The 27,201-nt window shown below is 39.9% G+C and overlaps 1 protein-coding gene across 11 annotated transcripts in view; it reads left to right on the top strand.

Moving 5' to 3' along the window:
* Window positions 1-21,052, top strand: part of TGFBR3 (transforming growth factor beta receptor 3) — a 199,732-nt gene extending 178,680 nt beyond the window's left edge. For 8 of the 11 annotated variants that reach the window (XM_036857738.1, XM_036857700.1, XM_036857730.1 and 5 more), the window contains 3 exons: window positions 3,844-3,885; window positions 6,271-6,378; window positions 17,614-21,052. In XM_036857738.1, the coding sequence (XP_036713633.1) occupies window positions 3,844-3,885; window positions 6,271-6,378; window positions 17,614-17,732 (269 nt within the window). In that variant the 3' untranslated portion in view covers window positions 17,733-21,052. The remainder of the gene's footprint in view (window positions 1-3,843; window positions 3,886-6,270; window positions 6,379-17,613) is intronic. The other 3 variants (XM_036857743.1, XM_036857784.1, XM_036857774.1) reach the window with 1 other exon arrangement.
* Window positions 21,053-27,201: the final 6,149 nt, after the last annotated feature.

Genomic DNA, 27,201 nt, shown 5'->3' with positions numbered 1-27,201 from the left:
TAGAAGTTGAGTTGCTAGGGTATGTGTGCAATAATAAGATATATATGATATTTATGGTTATTTATAACAGAAATGTTTATTGAGGACCTACTACATGCTTGGCATATAGTAAACAAATTTTCCTATCTTTCCTATCTTTGAACTCTTTGCTGTGGGCGTTATCCCGTGAATTGTAGGATGTTGAGGAGCATCCCTGGCCTCTACCTACTAGACGTCCTTAGCAAACCCTTCTACCAGCAGTTGTGACAACCCAAAATGTGTCTAGACATTTCCAAATGTCCCCTGAGGAGCCAAGTGGGCAAAAATCACCCCCAGTTGAGAACCACTGATCTAGTAGAAGGATGCAGATAAGTGAATAGGCAATTGCAGTGATATTGAAAGAACCCAGAGAAGAGATTAATTAATTTATTGAGTGCAATAAAGTTAGTAAAAAGTATATCTTCAGTGGCCTGCACAAGCTTCTTTGTCTCCCCATCCTTCCTTCTGTGCCAAATACTAATAGATGTGGGTGCCTGTTAGACACCTCATTTCCCTGTGGGCCTGCCTGGTCCTGCCATGTTTAGGAGAACTGAATTGAGAAGCTGTGGTCGGTTACTCACGCATAACCCCAGAAATATCCCTTTTATGAAAACCATGCCTAACAGTCTGAGGAGGGAAATTCTGGTTCTGGGGCAGACCAAAGTTTGCTCAGAGTACATGAAAAGATTTAATTCAAAATGTTGATTATAGTTTGTTCTGTCTGTAAAGAAATCTTTACTGTTAAAATTCTCTTTATAGTAATAGCTAGGATTCCTTTCTTGCAGTCGTACCCTTAAAGCAAAAGTAAATATTGTTCTGTCCACTCTTTTCCTTTCAGCATGCCAACTCGATCATAGGGTTCCAGTGGAGATCAAACTATTTTAGTTATACTCAGGGGTTATTGGGAATTTTGGAACAAAAATGTTAGAGGATAAAATCCTTTAACCTTGTATCTGCAGCTTGTGCTTATTATTGTTTATGCACAGAAAGCATGGAGGAACTTCGCCTCTGGGGAAATGAGCAACAACTGTTTCTGCTTAGCTCTATGAGGAGGCCCCTTTTTGGGGTGGGGTAAGAGGATTAGGTCATAACGTAAATCCATTAAGAATTTTAAAACAATGTCATCTATCACACAGGCCTTACTATAAAACCTACATTCTCACATATGAGGTCTCCTTCGGGGAGAATCATTATTTGAAACCTCTTGGGGATTTTGAGTGACAGAGTTTAACTATGGGTGGTTGATTGAATGGAACTCTTCCCAGAACTGTGTATATTTCTCGCATGATGAACGCTATAGAGACCTTTAAATGCCTTTGGACTTAGTTCAGCGTATCAAACCACTACTTCTTGAAGAATTTTGTGGTTAGATACCCCTACTTCATAGGACTCTTGAGAGTTTAAAATGAGAAAATGTAAGTGAAGGTTTTTTGTCAATTGTAGAACACTATACAAACGTACAAATGTAAGGCATCACTGTTGTTACTTTATTGCTGCCAATAAGGCTGGTGGAGCCAAACTCCCAAGAGACAGTCTCTTATGTGCATTGTGTAGTTGGTGTGTGTTCTGCACACTGAAATAGATTTTCTTAAAAACACACAATTATTTAAATTTTCTTAGTGATTTTATTTAAGTATAACTTTCGCATATATCCTGATCCCAGGGCCACTATGCTGCACAACTCCAGGGGGCACCGTTCAGTTGTAGTGGCTTTGATTCATCCCATAGCATTCCTTCCCTTAGAGCTGGACCGTGATACCCCATGCTGCAAGAATGTGATCAACCAGCTGAGATGGTTAATCCCGATAATTTACAATCCTATCTAGCTTTTTTTATTTTTATAAACATCAACTCAAATGCTGCTTGTTTTGGTCAATTTTTCACAAGTTTTTTTTTTTTTTGCTTCCCTATGGATTCCAACACAAGGTGTGTGTTCCTTTATTGAATGAAAATGGAGATGAAGAGAGGCACTAAACACATCACTTTTAAACTCTCAAGAACAGGGGCAGAGTCTGTGTGAGGACTTATCACATTTTTTCTATAAAGGGCCAAATGGTGAATATTTTCAGGTTGTGGCTTATGGAGTCCCTGCCTCCACTATTTAACTGCTGTTGCAGTGTGAAAGCAGCGGTGGACAATATATAAATGAATGAGCCTCGTTATGTTCAAATAAAACTTTATTTATGGAACAGATTTCACTTTCATATAATTTTCACGTCATAAAATATTATTTTCATTTTTTTCAATGACTTAAAAATATAAAATTCATCTTTAGTTCACTTAAACAAAAATAGAGTGGTTGGCTGTTATATGCTACCCCCTGGTCTATGATATTCTCACTGTTGAGAATAGCATGTCGCTATGCACAAGTACCTTCTTAATCAGTGCTTCCCCAGCTAAGGACAGAGCAACACTCACCAGTCATTTAGCTTACAGGGCAGAATCTGGAATCCTTGGTCAGCCCCTACCCTGATGCTTTCCGGCTCTGACCTTGGGCTGGTCACATGATAACAGTCTCAGGCTGCTCATTGGTAAAATAGTGATAAGAATTATTTTTCTGCCTCCCTTACTGGGCTGGTTGAAACCTCAAATGAGATTAGGCTGTCTAGCACTTTCTGAACACAAAGGCATTGTATAGAAATGTCAGAGCATAAAAGCATTTTCTTATAGTCTTATTCCAAATTTCCTCTATTGCCTTTATTTTCAAAAAGTGCATCAACATTCTAACCATCCTCCACCAAGCATTTCTGGTAAGGCCGTTCTATGCCAGGCTGAGCCCTGAGGATATACAGATGAATAAGATCTAGACTCTGCCCTGGGGGTAAAAAAAATTGAGAGAATTCCGATGTGATGTGGCACATTTATAACAGAAGAGGGAGGGAATGAGCAAAGGTGGGAGAGACTTGCCCTGCTGGGGTGGGCATGGACTATGAGAGAGTCAGAGAAGGCCTCCCTGTGAAAATGCCAGCAAAGCAGGTCTGGGAGAGGGGGGGGTACTTGAGGGGATGGCTTGCAACTTGTGATGACATGGAGCTGCATGGACAATTGGGGGAACTTAACTACAAGGAGCCCAGCACGGGTGAGGAGCCCATTAGGAAAGGAGGCTGGAGAGAGGTGGGTAGAGGGAGGCAGACCTCTCTGTGCCGTGCGAGAAAGTTTGGATTTTTTTCCCCGTAAACGAAGGGAAGTCATTGAGTGTTTTAATCAGGGCAATAGCATAATCAGCTCTGAGCTCTGGAAAAGTCACTCTGGGGGCACATATGGGGGGAGAAACATTTGGGGTGGGAGCAGTAGTGGTGACAAGGAGACCAGTTAGAAAAGCTCTGTAATAATGCAGATGCGTGATGAGGAGCTGAACTGTAGGGTGATTGATAGTATTAGGATGGAAGAATGAAGATGCCTTTACAACACTTGTGTACATTAAAAGACTTTTTTGAAAGTCGAATAATATTGAATACACTGGAGAAACACAGGATTTAAAGATACTGGATCCTTTTTTAAATAAACAGAAAGGTACACACACACACACACACACACACACACACACAAATTATCAGACTCAGATTCCTTGAAGGTGTTTGCCTTCAATTTTTCTTCAAATTGGAGAAACTGTACAATTGATCATTAACAAAGTACAGTGTTTAAAATTTCTGAGTAATCCATGTTATAGTCTTGATATCTAAAGAGGATAATTGACAGAGCTTTTACAAAGGAAGTATTTATTAACAAATAGGAAAGTGTCAGCCTCTGCTGAGATTTCGATGACCTTTTGCTTAGAACTTGGTTTCTCTGTAGAACGCATCGTGATTTATGTTTTTGTTTCAGAAACAGGTCCAAGCATTAAGAAACCGATTCCAGCTTCTCCACGTAAGTCTTTATGCAACTGTTTCGAAATAAAGCCTCCTGGGCTTTTATAAGAATGAGTTGGTTATGGAACATTTGCCAAACTTTGAGTTTTGATAAGAAGACTTATGCTCTCATTCTCCCTCACCCCATTTTTCTCGCACTTTCTTTTTTCCCTTCCTCTGTCATTCCTTCATTCTCCTTTCTTTTTTCCTCTCTACCTTTGCCATTTTAAAATATGAATTTGTTAACCCATTGGTGTGTATCACCTTAATGCAAATGTAGTAACTTTCTTAGGTTTAGAGAAGTTCATCATCTGCATACTTATATCGATTGTGATCTGAAAGCATTAACATACAGCTATGGGAGGGGTTTGCTTTATGTATCATCAGCAGTATCTACCTGCTCAGAGAAGTAGTGATAAAGGAACTAGCTGCTATACCATTAAGACAATCACTAGTCCAAGGGGTGTTGAGAAGGCTTGTAAGACAAAAAGGGAGAGAGACCAACTGCTGCAAAATGATGCGTTGGAAATTATCTGGGCCAATTTCAGTGCTTTATACAGAAGAAAACTCTGACCCAGAAGTATTTAAGTGACTTCCCCATGGTTATAATTGTCACTGAGGCAGGACAAGAGCCTGGGCTTTCTGGGTGTGCACCCAGAGCTCTTCTAGATAATGTTGCCTTGTGAGGAGAGTCTGTACTTTTTTTTCCTCTTTAAGACTTTACAGGTTAGTCTCCATGGCTGACCCCATAACATACACGTAAAAATCAGTCTGGAGAGTTCCTTTATGCTAAGTACTTTATAAACCATTCTATTAAGTGTATTATTTATTTTAACAATATCATGGAACAGTATCATGAACCCAGAAAGAGATGCATATGGACACGTTCTCTGGTACTCACCTCGTCTGATTCTCATAAATGACATCTTCGTCTTTAGAATTTTCGAATATTTTCATTAAAAACTTTTACTCATGCCCCACTTCTGCATCTGTAGGCATGAAAAGACAAGTCATCTTTTAATATCTGTCCTACAGACTAAATGGCGGCTTGGTTTGTCTTAACCTCCATAGCGTTCTTCCCACTTCTTACTCCTCCTAGGGGATCCCCAGCCCCTTTGCAATCTCCTTTTGTTTACCCCCTGCCTTCAGCAGGTGAGGTAGTGCTGTCCCATTTTTTAGAAGTTAAATGAACACCATAGGGCACATGGCTAGAAGAGTAGGGACCAGGACTTGGGAATTTGGATCCTTCAGAATCTTCTCTACCACATTATACTTTTCCTGAGCCCTTTCAAGTGCTGGGGCTGCTCAAGGGTCACATTTGTCTACACCTGTATCTTCTACACTGAAGTTGTTGAATTTACATAGAGATCAGCTGGAGTCACTTCTGACTGGAGAGGAGCATAGAAACAGTATTGAAATAATGGGGAGATCCTGTACCTTCAATTTATAGTAAAAAAAAAAGAGAGAGACTTCAGAAATTTTATTCCACCAAAAACCTCTCTCCCTTGGAAACTGATTTTTACTTTTTATAAGTGATTCAAAGAAGGTAGTTCTCTTAAATGAAAGGAAATGTTCTATTTCTGTGGCCTGGAGTTAATTTCAAATATAAAAATCTTTGCCAAATGGAGGAACAATTGGTTCTATTTATATGTTTTGCTGACCATAAAATTGACATCACTCCCCACTGAGGAGTATTTCCGTTCACCTCATAGAAAGATCATGGTTGGAAAAGTGTTAAAAAGTAGGTTGTGTTAAATGACACAATAGGTAATTGTTGAGATGGAGGGTTTAATGTGAGGAGGTCTGTGAAATTTTATAATCCATAGGAATAATTTATCCTTATTGTATGTTTTCTCCTTCTCACCACCTTTCTTCCTGTTATCTTTCATACTTTTAAATGTTCATGAAGGTATGTTTGTAAAGTGTTTGGAGTGTGTCTTTTATGTAGTGTCTTGTGTCTTGTTGTTTTTTGTGTAGTGTCTCAGTGTTCAGTGAATAAGAAGCCGTGAGTCAGATTTTGATAGAAGTTCACCTTATTTTCCCAAGCATCTTAACCTTTGACTTTTCAAGCCACTTTACCATTCAAATAGTAGGTCCTCAGATTGAGACAATGAACCATAGACCTAAGGTTTTACAGAGTTGACAAATTTGATTTTTTTTAGTAAGTTTTTTGCTCAAAATAAATTGCAAACTGAGGGTATCTTGGAAATCCGAAAATTTCATTTTTCTCTTGAGAAAACATTTCCAAGTTACACATACAGTGCATTTTGTTGGAATCCACTTTTTATCCTCAGATTTTATTAGCTGGTGCTCAGCCTTTCTGACAATACTTGTGAAACAATATAAAATTGCAGCATGTGATGCAGAGTCACTCAAAGTATGCATTGGTTTCTCTTCATTATAGCGATATTCCATGGTCTGGACACCCTAACCGTGATGGGCATTGCGTTCGCAGCATTTGTGATTGGAGCACTGCTGACAGGGGCCTTATGGTACATCTATTCTCACACAGGTTAGTGTGACTGTTGCATATCAGTTGGTGCACATTCCATGTGCCTGGCACACTATAGACACTCAGTGTTTCATTGCATGGATGAATGGATGAAATAATGAATGAAAGAGAGAGAAAGTTCATTCCCACCATTTTCACATTTACGTATTTGGCATGAATTGGGTTTTGCAAAAATATAATTTGCTTTAAGCAAATCTCTAAATTCCTTATAGAAAAGGAATGTTTAAACTATTTATGTTAATTACATTTGCGATGTTGCTGAAGTTTAGCTGCTAATAAAGCTATTTTGTGGTTAGGGTTTAATTAAAGAAAGATAATGCAGGCAAACTGGAAACATAAAACATTCCCCCAAAGCTAAAAACTTCAGAATAAACATATAAATGGGCAGGAAGTAAAAAAGGAAGCCAAGGTGCTGAGCAATGTCCACCAGAGGCCCTAATCAACGGCATAAACCAGAATTTCTCGACCTTTTTTAAATGCATACCATGTCTTCTTTGATAAATATAGAATTCTCATGTCTTGCTTGAAAATTATTTAAATTTTCAAAATATATTTTCGTGAATTGTAAACAGATAAAAATGGTGAAACAAAGCAGTTTGTTTTCAAGTTATGCTCTTCCACCCCTAAACATTCTCATGTGCCTTTCTTCCTGCCCCTTACCCCCAGTCCCAGGGTTGAAACATTCTGGCCTGAACAGAGAACCTGTTCTGACTCCAAGACAGAATGCAGGCCAGGCTCGGAGAGTCTGTCATGCAAGGGGAAGGAACAAATGGACTGCCCTTCTATTGCTTCTTTCTTAGGTTCCTTGCAAATATGGAAAGGAAAGACATGCATTTTGAGGCGTGTCTAGGAAGCTAGTTGGTACTGTCTGTTCTTGGATGCTTGTTTACACTGTGAAGCTAGGTAAGCTGCTGGATTGATCATTCAGGTGAGACAGGCACAGACTTTCTGTTTAGAATTTCATTAATTCTCCATTGAACCAACACATGCCACGATCTTTGGCCTTACCTTGGGCCATCCAACTAGCCAGGCTGAAACGATGACTGCTTTATAGGGGAGAGAAGCACGGAAGGGCGTTTTGAGAAGTCATATCTTAATCTTCATCAGAATCTTCCCTTCAAATACTGCATTCTCTGACTGACTTACTTTAAATTATGGCAGAAGGAGAAGAATGAACCCTATGGTGCCTAGCGTGGGAAAGTCACACAGTCCAAAACAAAAGTTTAGGAGTTTAATAGTAGGCTTTGAGTCCACAGATTCCTCATCAGCAACCTTTGAGTGAAGCCAGTTACCCCTAGACAGCACATGTTTGAACTGTGAGGGTTCACTTATACGCGGATATTTTTCAATAATAAGTACTACAGCACTACACGGTCCGCGGTTGGTTGAATCCATGGATGCAGAAGAACTGCGGATGCGGAGGGCTGACTATAAGTTACATGCAGATTAACCTCCGCGTGGTTCAAGGGTCAAGTGTATATTTCATGAGAGAGAAAGGAAATAAGTCCCTTAAGTGTAAGGCTCTGAGGATATATGAACACCTGTGAATCAGTTTAGGAATGTTCTTCTTCATGAGCAGCGTATACAAGCGCTGGAAGGCACAGCGTTTAGAAGAGGAGCATCTTAGAGTTAATAATTTTGTCACAGGAGTACTGACACATTCACATCTCAGACTCACAGTTCTTTGCAACTTTCCCCAATCTCCTGCATGGCTGTAAGGTTCTAGGGCTGTTGGGCAGCTTATGCCGTATATATTAGGAATGAACTTGAAAGTACGCCGAGAAGACTCTGTAGCCCTGAGAATTTCTACGGGGTAGTCACCCACAGATGCTTACCATGTACCTGCTGAGCCATGACTGGCCTTGGTCATAGAGCTACACCCCCAAACCCCGAAAGCTAATCTCAGGCCAGTAGGGCCAGGAAGCCAGGTGAAGGCAGAAGAGGGCAACCAGATGGCACTCACTATGGGAACAGATCCCACTGAACTCCCTCTAATAATCCCAGACTCTTGTCCATGGCCACGCTTACAAACCCGGGAAAAAGCAAAGCCTGGTTCCGTGGCACGTATTGCTGCTTGTTAAATTCTAAGGTGTGTTGTTACTGTTCCCTTCTCCCCCAAACCAGAGACTTAAGGAGGAGTTTATAAGTTTTGTTCATGTAGAAGTAGATTTGTAAGTAGATTAAAAAACAAAAACAAAAACACAAAGGCCTTCCTGTGATGATTTCCAGCAAAATAAATTATGCTGATTTGGAAGCTGAAAGGTTTATAGACACTGTCATTTGGGCTCTAAACCTGTTAGCATCACATATGATACAGCTTCAAATGACTTTTTAAAAATTAATTAATTAATTAATTTAGGCTGTGCCAGGTCTTAGTTGCAGCACGCGGGATCTTTTTAGCTGCGGCATGTGGACTCCCAGCTGTGGCACGCATGCGGGATCCAGCTCCCTGACCAGGGATCGAACCTGGGCCCCCTGCACTGGGATCGTGGAGTCTTACCCACTGGACCACCAGGGGAGTCCCCAAATGACTTTTTATTAAAAGCTATAGCCTATGGTTCATTTTAAAGACTGCTCATAAGGAATACCAGCATCATGCAAGCAAGAAAAATGCTCACTTTAGGACCAAATGGTAGTTTTCTATCTAGAACCCCCTCAGTTTCTTACCTGGGTCAGCTAGCAGCAAGTTTAGATAAAAAGAGAAGATCATAATGCAGTGGCCAATGGTAAGAGGTGTCTATACAAACACTGACTCAGTCCATTCAGTTTCCACAATAATCTAAGCTGTGGAACTCAGACCTTATATGGTATATTTGGGGGTTCAGGCAGCATCTGCCTCTATGGCTAAAACGATCCTTAATTTACACAACTTCCTGTTGTGCTGTCCATTCCATCTGCAGCACAGAGTGCAGAACCAAGTCACAGGTTTCAATTGTGGAGATCTACTTACACACCTGGAATGTGTGTTAGTCCAAAAAAGCTGGGTCCCTGCTTTATCATATGACAACTTTGGGCACAATAAGGGATACTTCCTTAGGGCTATATTCACTCTGTTTGGAAAACTCCATTTCTAATATTTACATTCTCCACTAAGATGGTGCAGAGTGGAGGGGCAGTCAGGGTGGAAATGGTGCTGGAATGGAGCCATAGAATCTTCATACTCCTGGGAGCCTAGCTAGGTCATGGTCCCTCACCTGACTCATGAAGGTCCCAAAAGTCATGTGCAATATTATATCTATTAATTTTTTGAGGAGAGGAGCAAAAGCATTTATTTTTAATTTTTAGTAAAACTTTTAAGCTTTATCACAACATGCACATAGTTTAAAGGCTGAAATAGTTCTGTAAGACTTGTTATGAAAAACATGAGTCCCCTACTGCCCCACTCCCTTTTCTGTCTCTTCAGAGCACCATTTTTGACTCTTAGCTGATTCTCTTGGACATCAATCCATATCTCTAAATAACATGAATATATTGCCACTTCTTGACAAAAATTTTAGGTCTTTTCTGTTGACCTCTTACTATGGAAAATGAAAATTTAGTTCTCTTTCAGCCCTGTGTCCCAATTATATATTCATGCCCTTTTTGTCCCCCTTGTTCCCACCATCCTCCAAATAGAATTACACTGACATTTTGGTTAGGTCAGAATTAATGTTTGCATTATTATGACAGCCTAAATACTAACCACACTTTAGCCATGTAGTATAATAGTGTTGCTTCTCCTGCATGACTTCTAATTTTCCCTAGAATTAATAATTGTCTCTCTCTCCACCCCCACATTACCTTGGTTTTATATATAATTATCACTAATTCATCAGTTGACTCTCTGCCAATTGTCTCAATCTCCTCTTAACACTTACACATTCAGACATCAGATATTCTACTGATTCATTTTCCTCAGTACTTTCTAGTTGTGGATGTCCTGTGTCATGGATCCTGTCTTCCCCCTTCTTGGTTTAAAGGGAACATAAGAGGTAAATGTTTTTTGCACCATGCATGTCTGCAAATATCCTCATTTTATACAAACACTTGGTAGATAGTTTGGCAAGGTATAGAATTCTAGGTTACAACTAGTTTTTCTTCAGAATTTTGAAAGCACTCCTCATTGAGTTTTACCTCTGAAGATTGCTTTTGGGAAATGCAAAGCCATTCAGATTCCTGAGCTGTTTTTTCTCTCTGGAAGAAATTTCACAATAATAGTGCTTGATTTAGGTATATTTTCATTCATCATGCTGGGCATTAATTGAGCCCTTTCAGTCTAGAAACTATGTCCTTCATTGTTGAGATTTTTTAGAATTATTTATTTTTTCTTGCCCCTGTTTTTTTTGTTCTCTCATTCTAGAAATAATTTTATTTGAAAGTTGAACTTCTTGAATCGTCCTCTAATTTTCCTTTTCTGTTTTCCATCTTCTTCCTTTCTTTATTTTCTAGGAGATTTCTTCATCTTTATCTTTCAGTTTCTTATTGCATTTTTAATACTGCCTTCATATTTGTTAATTCCAAGAAGTATTTCCTATGAATTAAAAAAAATATATCCTACTCTTACGGGTGCAATGTCTTATCTCTCTGAGAATATTAATATAGAGTTGTTTAAGAATAGGGAAGTTCTGAGCTTGTGGGTAGAACATATTGATTTTGAACTTCCCTTAGGGTGATCTGGCTAGGCCTTTTACTGAGGAACTCCTGGTATCTCATCTTTGGATCTTTGCTCTTGAGCTTATCAGATTTTCAATGAAACAGGTTTTCCTGTTTCCTTCCTGGAGGTTGTAGTTCTGGCTGTCAGCATTCTGGGGGTCACAACATTCAACATGTAGACATTAATTTAATTCTCCTCTGTAATTGTGGTTCTCTACCCTCAGTTGTGCTGGTGTTGGTCATTCCCGGAACCCTAGTTTCATCCTCTTTAGAGAGTAAACTTCCTGTCTTCCTCCCAGATGAGGAAGGGCAGGGTCCCAGCACCATGGAGTAAAGAAGGGGATTTAGAGAAATGTTATTGCTTCTCAAACAGAAGTTTAGCCATCCCAACTTCTTACAGCCCTATGTTCACCCTCTTGCCTAGGGGTACCTGATGCCACCATTTCCTGAGTGTTTGAGGAGTTCTGTGTTACAACTTGGCTGTTTCTCAGCTTTTCCTACTCGTGGCTTAGTTTCCACCTAAGCCTTGACTTGAATCTGCTAAGTCAGTTACTACTCACCCATTTCCTCATTAGCTTCCAATATTTTATTGCTATTGTCTCCACTCCTGTTTTCTTTCTTCTTCTTGTAGGTTTTCTTTCTTCTTATAGGTTTATGCCTTTTAAAAATCTGTAAATTGTCATTTTGGTAAGATTTTCCTCTAAGCCTATGACTTGCAGTTTTGTACCAATTAATATCTTGATTCTTGATATTTGAATTTCATAAGCTCCCTCCTGTGAGAAGAGTAAACTAGACTACCTTTAGTTTAGGGAAGTTTTCAACCTCTTTTCATCAGTTTCAAAAATTATCCCTCCCCATCCTCCAAGAAAAAAGACCTACCTTTTGCGGGCAAAACTGTAGGAGGGGGTGGGTTAGATGTTGTTATAATTTATCTTTACTTTAACTTGCCTTTGTGGTCCCTGAACAGGATGCACTCAAAGTCTGATGATAATAAGAAGAGGCAGAAGAGAAAGAAGAGGGGAAAAGTGGGAGGGAGGCCACCTTCTGTGTGTATCTGTACCACCTTAGGTGTGGGCTATTGTCAGAAATTGGACTTGAAGCACTAGTTTGTTCAACTGCTAATCTTGTTACCTGAGCCAAGAATATGAACCATGTTTCTCTTTAGTAAACATAGAGATGATCTGTACTTCACAGGGTTATGAAGGTGAGAGTATTTAAACAAGAAATGCAAGTGAAAAGTTTTCTGAACTCCAAAGTCCTCCAAAAAATGTAAGGTTGCTCATATGTGCAGGCAGAAAAAAATCTAAGTGTGGAAGGAACACTGTGTTTCACAGAACAAAGTAAAATGCTGAGATGTTGAATTAGGTGTGCCTGTCCCAATCCCTCAGGCTTCTGTTCAACAATCCTGAGTTGAACACACTGTATGTTCTTAAAGCAGAAGTCAAGCACATACCCAGGTCCACCTGAGTCAGGTAATTAGGATGCTCCTTTTAATTAGGAGCGTCTCTGGAGGCTTCAAATGCTTTCAGACATCTGAAGTTTCTCTAAGCTCCCCAGTTTAGTCCAGGTGAAGAAAGAAACAGCAAGAAGATCAGCTAAAGTGTGACTAAAGTAGGAGACAAGAGACTAACTCCCAGGGATCAGAAAGATGCAGGTGGGACAGATGGGAACCCTGGTATGCCTGGAGAGAGGGCAGGATCCACTCTTTTCACCCAAGTGCTCAGGTTAAGTTAAAGTAAGATGCCTACAGAAAACCAAAGTGCAGGTGCGAACAGGTTGGCCATATTGCGGGAACATAGAAAGAAAGTGGGAGGCAGAACATTTTGAAAGATTTTACTTACTGCCTTGGAACCTTTCTCCATAACTTATAACAACATCTAATTCACCCCTCCTGCAGAGTTTTGCCTACAACAGCAAAGTCCTTTAGCTTGAAAAGTGAGGAGGGACAATTTTTGAAAATGATGAATAGTGATTGAAAGCTTCTCTAAACTAAAGGTGGTCTAGTTCACTCTCCTTATTGGAGTGAGCTTGTGAAATAATTATAATTAGGATATCAAGAGACAATAATTGGTACAAAATTGCAACCAACACATAGGCCTAGAGGAAAATATCTTTGTTTTCTCTGCAGCATCAAGTAATATTAGGTCTAAGTCACCCCCAGGCATATGGTTTTCAATCCAATGCTTAAATATCTTTCAAGAAAGAAATTCCATAAATTCCCGCTATAACTAGCCAATCCTCATAATCAGCAAGTTCCCTGCTATGTGACCTAAATCTCTGTCACTGCCATTTAAACTCATTTCCTCATGTACTGCTCTCCAGGGAGCAGTACACCTGTCTGCTCCTCTTTGTAATAATCCTCTGTGGGCAATATTTGCAAACGGTCTGCTTTGGGCTAAATAACTGAGATTCCTCTCACCTTTCTTTAAAATTCTTCTGTTGTTGTTTCCCCATAGAGCTTCTCCATGTTATTCACATCTTTAGATTAAGTTTCTTCCCCAGGACCTGCCATGGTGAAAGATTTTTTTTTTTTTTTTTTTAAAGTGAGCCAGACCCACTGAATAATTGGCCACTGAGGGCTGATCAATTTGAGGCTCTTTTCTTTTTCTTTTTTTTTTTTTATAATATTCTCTTACTATTTTTTTAAAAAATATTTATTTATTTATTTATTTATTTATTTATTTATTTATTTATTTATGGCTGTGTTGGGTCTTCGTTTCTGTGCAAGGGCTTTCTCTAGTTGTGGCAAAGGGGGGGCCACTCCTCATCGCGGTGCGCGGGCCTCTCACCATCGCGGCCTCTCCTGTTGCGGAGCACAGGCTCCAGACGCGCAGGCTCAGTAATTGTGGCTCATGGGCCCAGCTGCTCCACGGCATGTGGGATCCTCCCAGACCAGGGTTCGAACCCGTGTCCCCTGCATTGGCAGGCAGATTCCCAACCACTGCGCCACCAGGGAAGCCCGTGAAAGATTTAAGAGATAAGAATCCAGTTGTAAAGTAGACTGCCAAAGAGGTGGCAGGAAATCGGATCTGGACAGCTCCACGCCAAGCTAAAGAAAGGAAATAGGTTATCCCTTAAAATATGTGGGTTTTTTTTTTTTTTTTTTTTTTTTTTTTTTTTTTTTTTTTTCTTAAAAGCATCTCTGGCAATATCTAAGCTCAGCCATAGGCTAATAGGTGAGCCAGGTGGAATGGAAGGCAGCCATGCTCACCATTATACCACCAACTCACACTGAGCCGGGTGGAATGAATCCTTGTCCTAACACACCTTCCTCCTGAGTATCCCGTGTGCCAGATGCCTCTTTCCCCTACTCACTCTCCTTCCCAAATATCTCTTCCTCAGTGGTTTGAGATTTTAGGAGCAAAGCATGAAGACTGAACACATTTCTTCTGACGGCCAAGCTTGATATTTATGAGCAGGGAGCCTTCCTTGAACCTTCATTCTCTAAGTGCGCCCGCTCTGCGTAGCCCTGCGGTCCTCCCTGACCATCCATCTTCTCCAGAAGTAGGCCGGTTGTATTTGTCACCCAAGGGATATTTTAGAGAAACTCAGTGCTCCAAGAAATCAGAGGTCACTGTGATAGAGAGCAGAAAACCAAAGAACTCATCTTAGAAAACCTAAGGGACTCTGTTGGCTTTTTAAGCAGAAACATCTGCACATTAAACTTTCTTTCTCATGGTGAATTTTTCTGTAGTGCCACTTGCATCTGACAATGAGAAAACTTTTCTTGATTTCTCCAAAGGTAAAAGTTTTTCCAAAGGTAAAAGTTTTTAACAACTTGGTTATACTGAGAAATCGCACATCTTACATGTGAAAAAAGACACAGAGCTAGAAGGAATAGTCTAAAGAAGCTATTTTCAACATTTCCAAGCAGATTCTCAAACAAAGGTACTCCTTGGCACACTGTTTTCTCAAAGCCAGCAGATTATTAGGTTAAGTTGACTTGTCCACCCTGGTGAAATGTATCCTGTAGTCTTGAGTATAGGGGACTTCTTTGTTTTGTTTTGCTTGGGGTTTCATTTTGGACTGGTGTTTTGTATTAGCAGCGCAAGAGTTTCCAAAACTCTGGAAGTTGAAAGACCTTTTTAATGGGCAATGATTAAAATAAACTGACATGGCAACAAATTATATTTGGCAAATAGACATCGGAAAGCAAATATTCAGACTTCCTGGGCAGGGAGTAGTACTGGCACTTTTCCTGAATGTGAATAATCAAGCACATGTCACATTTGGGATGAGACAAACCTGTTCACTGTCGATAGAACAGCCAAAGCCATCTTGCTTTAGCTGCTATAAGGCCGAACAAACGAAACCCAGGTGAGCCAAAACGGGGAGTTAGGGTATTGACTTACCTCCTGCTTTTCTGATGGATCCTTTATTGAAATGGAGAAAAGATATTTTTAAAATGTGCTTCACATACAGCCACTTTAGTCCTGCTAATTGATAACCTGAGAATCCAGCTGGGTATGTTTCAACATGTGGGTTGCAAGGGGGCTGAATTTTTAAACTATATCACGAGTTGTTCTAGTCTCTGGAGGTTTTGGGGTTTTTTGGGGGTGGGAGGGGGTAGACATAATTCAGAATAGCTAACAGATTTAATTTCCTTTTAGAAATAAATTTCCCACTCTGGGGAAAGTGGATATCTGGCAGAAAGTCACTATCATTGAGGCAAACTTCCCCACCTTTAACTAAATGCACACATGAAGGGTAGAGGGTAATGCTGGAAAGGGTCCAAAATATAGATTGCCAAAAAAAGAAGAGTGAAAATACATTGTTTCTCTGCCTCTGAGGAATACTGACCTGCTCTCCCCTCTCCATCCCACCAATCCCAGAAGAATAGATAATCAGAGGAAATACAGCAAGGGCCAAATATGCAGCAAGCATATGAAGGCCCTGAGGTTGAGGCCAGAATGTGTGTTGTAGCTGTGTGGTTCATAAATGGGTGACAGGGAAAGCTGTAACCAGACCCAGAGGCATGAGCTGCTTCTACATTTTGTAGAACTGCTGTTTTGGCAGAGGCTTTTGAGGGGCCCCAAAAGGGGAATGGAAGTAACGGACTAAGTTCCTGTGCTTGGAGGGCAGAGCCTTTGCTGGTGCGTTTTGTTTTAAGGAAGAGGCCAGAGGGTTGCTTATCAACTGCGGAGTGCTGTGTATTTCAGCCTGACAGGAAAGAGGAGGCTCATTCATAAACAGACCTGGCCCTCCGGGGCTTCCCACATTGGAGCGGGGAGATCGCTGACCAGAAGTGTACGAAGTTGACGCTTTGACTTTTCGAAGAAAATGCAGTATTTGTCATCAGAGAGCCTTGATCACTTTTCCGTACCTAGAGCCATTGTTTGAGGGCTGCCCTGAGGCCAGTTTTGTTGAAGAAAAGAGCTCTAGAGCCTTTTGCAGCGCTAAATGCAGACCATCTGTGTGACCCAAGGTTTCCCCCCTCCCCACAGCCCTGCGCACTTGACGTGAGGTATGGGCTTTGCTGAAATGCAGTGGGGTGTGTGATGAAAAGTGGGGTGCTTGATGTGTGAGGAGATGACTCAGGCTGCACCCTGCAGTAAACCTCCAAATGGAGGGGCTGTTGCCTGGCAACCACAGTCCCCTTGTGTAGCAGCTAAGCCCCTTCTTCAAAAGGTGTTTCTGGGAGCAGGCTCCTTCTATACCTGCATTTCTCAGGCGGGTCGTGTGCTCCATGCACAGTGCTCTCTCCGCTGTAGCTAGGGAAAAACCTAGCCGTCACCACCCCTATTTCGACCAGGGGTATTCAGAAAAAGGCCTCCAAATCGCCAAGATTCTCTTATTACAGTTTAAAGGTCTCACTCTCCGAACCCTACGATACCTTTATGAGAGGAGGTGTTTCCTGAATACAGGTGCTGGTCAGTTGGATCACACAGTACAGATGATGGTGGTCTTCAAAGGTTGCAGGCACTGAAATCCTGGGCGTTCGTCCTCAACTATCAGGGGTCTTTGCCCCTATTAACTGTCAGTCCGCTTGAAATCAGTTCTCTTTTTCCCCATGCAAGAGGCTTTAAAAGCAAACTAAAATACCCACAAGCAGAACAGCCTTATGGTACAAGGCCTTCTGGTCTAGTTGCTTCTGCCCATGGATGAGAAGAACATCAAAGAAAATGGGCTTTTCATTGTTATACAGCAGAAATTAGGACACCATTGTAAAGCAATTATACTCCAAAAAAGATGTTTAAAAAATAACTAAATAGGGGTTTCCCTGGTGGCGCAGTGGTTGAGAGTCTGCCTGCCAATGCAGGGGACACGGGTTCGAGCCCTGGTCTGGGAAGATCCCACATGCCGCAGAGCAGCTGGGCCCGTGAGCCACAATTACTGAGCCTGCGCGTCTGGAGCCTGTGCTCCGCAACAAGAGAGGCCGCGATAGTGAGAGGCCCGCGCACCGCGATGAAGAGTGGCCCCCACTTGCCGCAACTAGAGAAAGCCCTCGCACAGAAACGAAGACCCAACACAGCCATAAATAAATAAATTAATTAATTAAAAAAAAAAAAACTAAGATAAAGCAAAAACTGAGTAAAAGGTCTTTTCAGAAGTGCACGTGTGTAACATGCGTCTCTCCTCACCCCCTTTCTTCATTAACTGCAGGAGAGACTGCAGGAAGGCAGCAGGTCCCCACCTCCCCACCAGCCTCGGAAAACAGCAGCGCAGCGCACAGCATCGGCAGCACGCAGAGCACGCCCTGCTCCAGCAGCAGCACGGCCTAGCCTGCCCCGCCCACCGCCAAGGGCAGGACCGGGAGGGAGCCCACACCTGGGTCCAGATTCCAGACTCGGGAGGCTAGATCGTGGGTCCCTGGTAAAGAGAGTGAATTTCAATATAGCGATCACCTGTTGTGTTCACCCCCCACCCAGGACTAATGTAAATGTGACCCCTGGGCTTCTGTAACACACTAGATTCATGTGAGAAAGCTAAGGTGGTGGCCTTCTCCACCAGCCCCTCACAGGCTTGGGGGTTTTCAATGTGAAACACATGCCAGTTTTTAAAATGCTGCTTTGTCCAGGTAAGAACATCCGTAATTTGGAGCCCTACGTTTTACCCAGACGCAAAGAGTTGGTAAAAGGATAACAGTCAGATAGTAGAACCAGTGAGTAGATGTGGCCAAAGATTCTTTTATAACTGAACCAAGATGTAAAACAACAGAAATGCTTCAAGACTTTCTCAGTGTGTTCCTCCATGTCTAATTTGCACCTTCTGGATGCACACTTCTCACCTTGCTGCCACACTTGTGGGGACTGCTGTGTCGGCTTGATGGGTGCTGCCCTCACGGACTGCATCCTGACACACCTCAAGGCAACATTCCTTTCTTGTGCCCTGGGCCAAAACCAGTGCTGATTTCCTTATCAGCTTCCTCCTTCTCCCCACATTCACACACCAACTGCAAAAATGTCTTAATGCAAATTTTGCATTTCTTTATAGGCATATAGAAATTGAAAATGGCCAAAATCTGGGACTGCAGATTTGTGCCCATTTATGACAATGTGTTCTATTACATTAATGTGTAAATGGGGGCAAAATTCAGTTGTAAAGTTGAGGAGGAATTTGCACAGTGATATATGTACCAGTACAAGTATATAATATGTCATTTGGCACATTCGTTTTTTTCAGTTGAAGAAGAGAAAATTCATTCCCATTTTTAAAATGTCCTACACCTTCAGAGTTGGAACATATTCTTAAATATATTTGAGAGAATTAGTGTTTCCATGCAAAACATGTCAACCTTTTCAATAGACCCTTTTGTAAACACCAAGCTCTTGTAAGATGCAAATGTATGGCACATCCTTTTGGATTCCTGTTGGTTATCTGAACAGTGTCACCAGTTCTGCCCAGAAACTGATGAGATATGGAAAAAGACACTCATTTGAATTGCTTTAGTTCTCTTGCCTTAAATATACCCCCAAAACTCAAAAAGAATTTGAGGTGAATTTTATTAAAATGGAATAATATGATGCCACTTTGCAGCTAAAATAAGCTCAACTGATACCTGTATGTTAAAAAAAAGAATGCCAGAGGAAAATGTCCATGCCAAAGCATTTACTACTGAAGGTAACTTCATTGCAAATAAATATTATTCTTTTTCCAGAATTCTCCCAAACAACTCAGAAGTCTACAAATAGAACAGGCTAGATTCTACCCCCAAACTATTCATAAGCAAATCTAACTGCTCTTAAAATAAGGAAGTTGTGCCTGGTTCTCTGTGAATGGAACCTTAAGTAGGAAATGTTGATGTCACCGGAGACCTGAGGGCAGTATCTACAAGGCAAATAGGTGGAGATTGACAATCGTTAACCCATCATGGAGTCATGCTGTGATTGATTTGATAGTTATAGACATTCAATCAGGATGATTTTAATCAAAACAGATTGCGGGCTAAGATTTCCAGGCCATCTATAGTGATAATTTTGCAGATTTTCACAGACAAATGAAGATAGGAGATTAGAAAAAATTTTGCCTTCAGTTAACTTTTTTTAACATAAAGGTATCAGAGTGGAGGACCTAGATTATGCTACCTGTGTTTGAAAATAATGCGCTTTGCCTAACCTTCAGCAGAATGTATTGTTTTAGCATATTCTATGTATAAAAAAGTTTAAAGATGTCTTCAAAGAAGACTAGAGTCTTTAAGTCACTTATAGCTATATTTTACTACAAAAATCTGTGTATAAAGATATATTTAAGTGTTTTAGATAAATTTAAGTTACTCCATATGAAATGTTTAATTTCAGTTACTGTGAATTCTTTTGATCAGTTCTTTGCTTTTTAAAAATCCCTATCCATCCTGTTAAAAAGATGATTAGCTATTAAGAGGTATTAAAAGGTCCAATTCTTAGATGGACAGGGTTAAAACCTTTTGTAATATATTTAAATGTATATTTTTGAGAGAGATGCTACATTGCCGATGATTTTATAAATAATTTAAAATTAATTAACAAATTTATGGGTGCAAACCAAAAGATTTTAAAAGAAAGAGAAGAAGAAATCAACTTTTATTTGTTTGGGTCTTACTATCCAGAAGTATTATTCAGATCAAGAAATTCATGTTGATGAAACCCGATCCTGTGTTAATTGGAGAGTGAACATCATTAAGTATTTCTGAAATGTTTCTAAAAAGTGAACATTTTTTAAAAATTGTGTTTTCTCCCTAGCTTCCTGTTACAGCATTTCCAGTTGCTTCATACTTCACAGTTTTAATACAAAGTATAAGCTCTACTTTATAACACTTCCTACAAGTTTCTTTAAAACTGTTTTTATATTCCAGTTAAATTCCTCTATCTGCAAAGTCTTCTGTTACTTCTGCAGGTTACACCCTTCATTTGCAGAGGCCATTTTGTTTTGTTTATTTGATGCAAAAGCTATTGTTGAAATGCTCTAAACTCCAAGGCAGATTGTGTAATACCCTATAGCTTTTCACCGTGTGGTGTGTACCAGCCGTTGCTCTGTATTTGGAAAGTCAGATTCCTTCTGAGTAAGCTGTTTCTATAGCATTTTCTAAACAAAACAAAAGGTCTTTTCCTTGTCTGTAATGAGATTGTAAACCCGTTTCCTGTGTGTGTTCTGTTGTGGGCGTGCTTGGGAGTGTGTGAGGGGGTGTGCACCTGCGTGCCGGTCTTTTTGTACTGTAACTACCTCATGATTTGAGTGATGGTTGTACTGCTGATTGTGTTAACAGAGCACATTTTGTTGGGTGACTCGTGCGTGTGATTTTTTTTTCCTGTTTGTTTTCACTGGGGGTTGTTCATGAAACTGACAGATGTTTTTCTGAAAAGGACTATTATCAGTTTCCAAATACAATACTTCTCTCTTCTGGTTTTTCCTGAATGAGCCTGATTTTGTTGCTGTTTTTCATCATCTATGAGGGTAAAAAGAGTACCCTGAAAATCCCTGTGGCCAGTTTGAGCACCCCTGTTGTACTCTTTTCTCTGTTCAGTGTGTCGTCAATCTTGTGAACATGCTTAGATGTATAGTTTTGATAACCACAGTTTTAAGTCCTTTATCTGTGCATAATAAAAAGATATATATCAATTATTAATACGTGTCTTGTTTGGTCATCATTAAATTCTACCCTCAGGCTGATATAACCCTTGTTCATTGTGCCTTTCTCCTAAATTTATCATCCGCTATGACTGTGCTGATGAGGAGGAGGGAGGGGAAGGGCCAAGGCTCACAGAGCAGAGGTTGGGGGGGTGGGTAGACAGACCGGAGGGGGCGTGCAGGAGTTGCTACTCTTCTCAGAAAAACATGGCAGGAGACCTGGAAGTGGGGGTCAGCCCTGGAATCCGCTCAGGGGCTTTCTGTCAATCTCCTAGAGGCACGGAATGAGAAATAATACGTATTTTGGACCTACTATTTCCAATCCCTCCAAACACCTCAGTGCTGCTTCTAGCATTCTCTATCAATACGCCATCACCATCTACCAGCTGCTCAAGCCAGAAACCTGGGAATCTCTCTGGACTCCTTTTTGGTTCCCACACCCCCAAATGAATAAATCCAAGTTTATTCTATCTTTCGAATATCTCTTTCTCCCAACCATGCACTTATTTCTTCTCCTCCTGCTGTTACCCAGAATCCAAGGCCCGTTATCTCTTAAACTGAATCACTGCACAAGCCCACTTCCCAGCCTGCTCCCCTCCAACTCTCTCTCCACCACGCAGCCAAAGGAGTCCTGAACAGCCTCAAGTCTTGTCACCTCCCAGCTTAAAGCCTTTAAGTAATTCCTCTATTTGCCTGCAGAATAAAGTTCAACCTCCTAAGCATGGTTCAAAGAGAATAATAATCTGCTTACTTTCCCAGCTACTTCTCTCACCTCTCTGGAACTCAAGTTCTATGTGGCATATCTCCCACCAGACACATTTATATTATGAAAAGAATAGCTTTCTTTTACTATCAGAGATGAAATCATAACATTGAATATGTGTTTACAAACTGCGCTCTCATATCCCTGCCTCTCCTCCCCTTTTGAGAATTAGTGAGCTAGATGGTTAGAAACAGACCCAAAAATGTATCAAGGCCAGTGGCCCATGCTCACACCTCACACAGGCAGGTGTCCACACAGCAAGAGCAGCGTGAGGGGCTTAAGCAGCATCTCACTCCAGCGAGGTTGGAGTCCTCATTACAGACAAGAGTCCAGCCAATGTCCAGTACCCAGACTGTGCCCTGGAGCCAGCTCCTCCCTCAGAGGAAAAAGGGGGAAATTGGCAGGTCAACCAATTTTTCTGCTGTTAAACTCTCTTTGTATCTACTGGAGCAGAAACCTAGCTGATCCATAAATGAGCTTCAGAGTGTCTGTTAACTACCTGAGATTGCATGTAAATTTTTGCATTGATGTGTCTGGACTTTTTTTCTAGTTTTGAGTTTCTTTGTTGAAAGTGTCCATAGCCCTTCTGTAGTTACACCGAATAAAAAAATTATTTTTTTTTTTGCAAACAGTTAATGTATATGTATAAAATGAATGCAAACAATAGACACGTAACAATGAAAAAGCCTCCATAGTCCTCAAATTTAGAGATAATAATACTGATTTAGTGAATGTGTTCCCAGACATTTCCTTAATGTTCATATCAACATGTAAACGTCACTACAATAAATAAGATCACATTATAACATTTGTGACTTGCTTTTTCCTCGTGGCATATCTTCCTATCAAGCTTCATGAGCGCTCATCATCACTTTTGCACTAGACTTTCCATAAATTGCCAAAGTAAAAGGTGGCCATTAAAGGAGGTGAAATGAAACAAAGTTATTTGTTAATGTTCTTTCCCACCCCCTCTAGTCACTTCCCTGGAGGAACTGCCTATTTTCTAAGGCAAAGGTATTGACACATGTTCACAAATAGAGGAAATTCTTTTGGTTTACATTGTATACATACTCTGGAACGTGCCTTTTTCACTTAACATGGACCTGCCTCTAGTTAGTACATATAGAACAAATTCATGCTTTTTAGTGGCTATATAGTATTTCATGTAATGAATTCAGCCAATTCACTAGTGGTGAACATTTAGAAGTGTTATTTTCAGGGTTTTGCCAAGATACTCTGCTGCAGTTAACATCCTTGTAACATCCTTGAATGTCCTGGCATTCTAGTACTTTAAAGAAAAAAAAGTGACAATCACAAAGAGAAACTGACAAAGTCATCAGTAGAAGACTAATATATCATTCTCAGAAGCGAATAAATAAAAAAATTTGGATATGGAAGATTTGAACAATGAAATTAAGCTTGATCTACTGGGCATACACATAGAATCTGTGACCCCAAATTTGAGAATTTTGTACATACAGAATATTTATAAAAATTGACCATTAATAGACCATAGTGGAATTCTCAACAAATATCATAGAACTTAATCACACTGGTCAAGTTCTTTATCCATAATGCAAGTAATTTAGAAATCAATAAGAAAAGAATAATTTTTAAACACTCAATATATTTGGAAATTTTAAAACACGTATTCCTGGTTCAAAGGAGTACTTATAACAGAAATCAGAAAATGTATAGACTTGAAGAATTAAAATACCAAATTCGTACATGCAGCTAAAGTAGTAATTTATGAGAAATTTATAGCTTTAAAATGCTTCTATTGGGAAGCAATGAAAGGTTGAAAGTGAAAGAGTATTCAATATAGCAAATTAGGAAAAATGCCAAAAACTAATTATTATTTTAAAAGACTACCAGAAATAGACAAAAATTAAGTAAAAATAAATGCATGCATTAGGAATGAAAAAGGACAAATCAACAGATACTACAGAGATTTTAATAAATAAGGGATCACCGTAAATAATTTTCTTCTAATAAATTTGAACACTTAGACAGCATGGATAATATATCAGTTAGGGTCCTATTGGATGAACAGAAGTCACACTGGGTATTTCAGCAGAGAGAAATCAATATCAGGAATTGGTTAAGCAGGTGTTGGATGGCTGAAAAGGTGAAGAGAGGACACTGAGGTAACACAGAGTTAATAAATGTAAGAAGAATTGCATCCCTGGGACTGGTGATTGTCAGCAGGTGTAATTGGGGGTGGTTTGCAGAGTCCCAGCACCAGCATCATCAGGCAGGTAGAGAAGGGAAGATTGGGATCTGGGAGACAAAAGCTTAGTAAATGGCACAGATGATTTCCTGGAAAAGAAGCAACAGAAGTTGAAAATACATCTTAAACCATTAAGAAAAAATCAGGGATTAAAATCTACTTACAACGAAACAGAACATAAAATTTAAAAAAAAAGCTGCTAAGCCCACGTGGTTTTACAGCTAACTTCTACCTAGTAGTCAAAGAATTGATAACGGATAGTGCCAGGATCACAGTGGCTCTTTTATTTGGGGGGGGGGGGTGGCAGGTCAAAAGGAATGAGTTTTTTAATATTAATATCTATTACCACATTACTTTTTTAAAGGTTGTAACAAATCACAATGCCATAGGCCTCCGCATCAGAACAAGGCATGTCGAAACAGAGCTTGGGCTCCCAGACCGCCTAGGTTTGAATCTTGGCTCTGCGATTTGCTAGCTGAACTATTTCCTTAATTTAAAAAAATGTACTTCTTAGCATTGTCATGAACATTAAATGAGATAATCCACATAAAGTGTTTAGCATATACTAATCACTTAATAAATATCATCTACTATTATTGTTACCAGCATTACGTTTTAAATTTTGCCAGGCTGATGGATGAAAAATTGTATCTCCTTAGTTGACTTCATATTATCCTCATAACCAGTGAGTTTTAAGTTGTTATAAATTATTGCCTTTTTCCAGGTTCTTCTGTACATTTCTATTTCCTTTGCCTGCTTTTCTACTGAGTTGTAGTTTTCTTAATACTTTCCATATTAGTGGCATTATATGTCACATGTCATGTATGACAAATTTTTTTTTCTAATCCACGATGGTTTTTTCTTTCATTCTGTTTATAACAGATATCGCCAAGATAAAATGTTTAATTTTTATGTAGTTGAATATGTCTACCTTTCCCTCTTGGGTTCTGGGTTTCCTGTCTTTCTTAGTGTCTCTCTAACTCTAGGCATATACTAATACTTTTATTAATTTGTTTTTCAAATTTAGATCTTTATTCCATATTTTTGTGAGAGCATGAGGCTAGGGGTCTATTTTTGTTTTCTTCCAGATGATTATTCAATTCTACCAGAACCATTTATTTAAAAGTTCATCTATTTCTCACTGAATTAAGATTTTGAAAAAGAATGGTGACTGTGATTTGGCCTTAGCAGATATTAGAATTTAGCACAAAATCTTATAATAAAAATAGTATGATATTAGCACAGGAATAGTTAAATAGATTTCTCAAACAGATAGAGCATTCACAGAGAGATCTAATTCATTGGGACCTTAACATATGATAACTAGTCACAGTTTTCACTTGATTCTTAAAGGATTCCATGACCCCAAAATGGTTATAAATCCAAGACCAAAAATAAGAGCTATAGGTTGTCCCATTTTCATTGTAAAAAAACAGATCTGATTTTTTCCCCCATCCTTTAAAACATTTAGAGAAAAAGTTGTCTGAAAAAGAAAAAGTCGATTAATGTTAGGTCTACCCTAAACTTTCTGTGGGGGTGATGTCATCGCCCTGCTGGTCTGGAACAGAACATCAAGCCAAAGAGGATTGTGTCGGTCCTTAAGATCTCATGGAACTTGTTTTGTTAGGTTTTGGACTTGCTTGGGTCCTGTCATGCCTTCCTTTTTTCTTATTTTTCCTCTTTGGAATGAGAATTGTGGGGGAGGAGAAAAAATGTTCCCTCTACCCTTCTAAGTTCTTAGCTGAGACCTCTAATAAAAGATGTATTAACAAAAGAAAAATAAACAGAAGTTTATTAACATGTATTCCTTATATATACATGGGAGACACCCAGAGAAAAATGAGTAGTGCAAGCAGGCGGCCTTAGAATTCAGAATTAGATACCGTCTTAGGGAAAGAAGAGGGGGAAGTAGGCCTTTTAGGGGAGCAAAATAATTAAATAATTTTTAGGAAAGATAAATAAATGAACAGATGAGTTTGTGACAATGGTTAAGTTTGATGTTCTATTCTCCTCTACTGTGATGAGTCAATCAATCTCCCCTGGTTGATAAAACTCCTGGGGAGAAGATTTATGACAACTGAGGTCCTTTTGGAGGATCTGTCTTCAGGCAGATAAGGGGGAGTGCAGAGTAAGCTTTTTCCTGTATTTGCTGTTTTTCAAGTGCCTACAGCTCAAAATAGTCAATATACCAAAGCTGCATATTTTTGGGTAGTATGACTCCTAAACTCCTACAGTCACATCTTGGGGTGGCATGTTCTGCTGCCCTTCAGAATGTCTATCCTATGCCTGTCCCACTATTGTATTTTGGAAGCACACAACTTGTTTGGCTTTACAAGTTCACAGCTGGAGAGGAAGTTGCCTGAGAATGAATTGTACCTACCTCGATTCTCACTGATATCAGGTGATATTTAGATGAGACTTTGGACTTTAAAGGCGATGCTGGAATGAGGTTGAGACTTTGGGGGCTGTTGGAATGGGTAGAATGTATTTGGCATGTGAGAAGGACATGATGGGGTGCAGGGGGGCTGAGTGAAATACCAGGGACTGAACGGTTGTGCCTTCCCACAATTCATATGTTGAAGCCCTAATCCCCAGTGTGATGCTATTTGGAAAAGGGGCCTTTGAAGATAATTAGGTCATGAGGGTGGAGCCCTCACGTTGGAATTAGTGCCTATATAAGAAGAGAGAGGAGAGAGCTTGCTTCCTCTCTCTGTCATATGAGGATACAATGTGAAGACAGCCATCTACCAACCAGGAAGCAGGCTCTCACCAGACACCAGATCTGCCAGTGCCTTGATCTTGGGCTTCCAGCTTCCAGAACTGTGAGATATAAATGTGTTGTTTAAGCCATTTATTCTATGGTAGTTGTTGTAGCAGCCTGAGCTAAGATAGAAATCGATGATTTGCATGATGATTCACTGCTACTCCTCCTCTTCGTCCTTCCACATAAATGTTTATAGAAAAATTAATATTAGCTAATCAAACATCATTTATAAAGTGTTGGTTTCTTCCAGCCACTGTGAATGTTACAATAATTCTATTAAGTGAAGAAATATTACCAAATGCCAATTTCAAGGAAAATGCACACATCTTTTTTTGTGTCAAAGCAAGCCAAACCTATAGCATTGCTCTTCCCTAACACAATATGTTTCAA

This window comes from Balaenoptera musculus, chromosome 1 (genome assembly GCF_009873245.2).
Source record: "Balaenoptera musculus isolate JJ_BM4_2016_0621 chromosome 1, mBalMus1.pri.v3, whole genome shotgun sequence".
NCBI classification, from domain to species: Eukaryota; Metazoa; Chordata; class Mammalia; order Artiodactyla; family Balaenopteridae; genus Balaenoptera; species Balaenoptera musculus.
The sequence above is the reverse complement of the archived record's forward strand: the minus strand, read 5'-3'. Positions and strand labels throughout refer to the sequence as shown.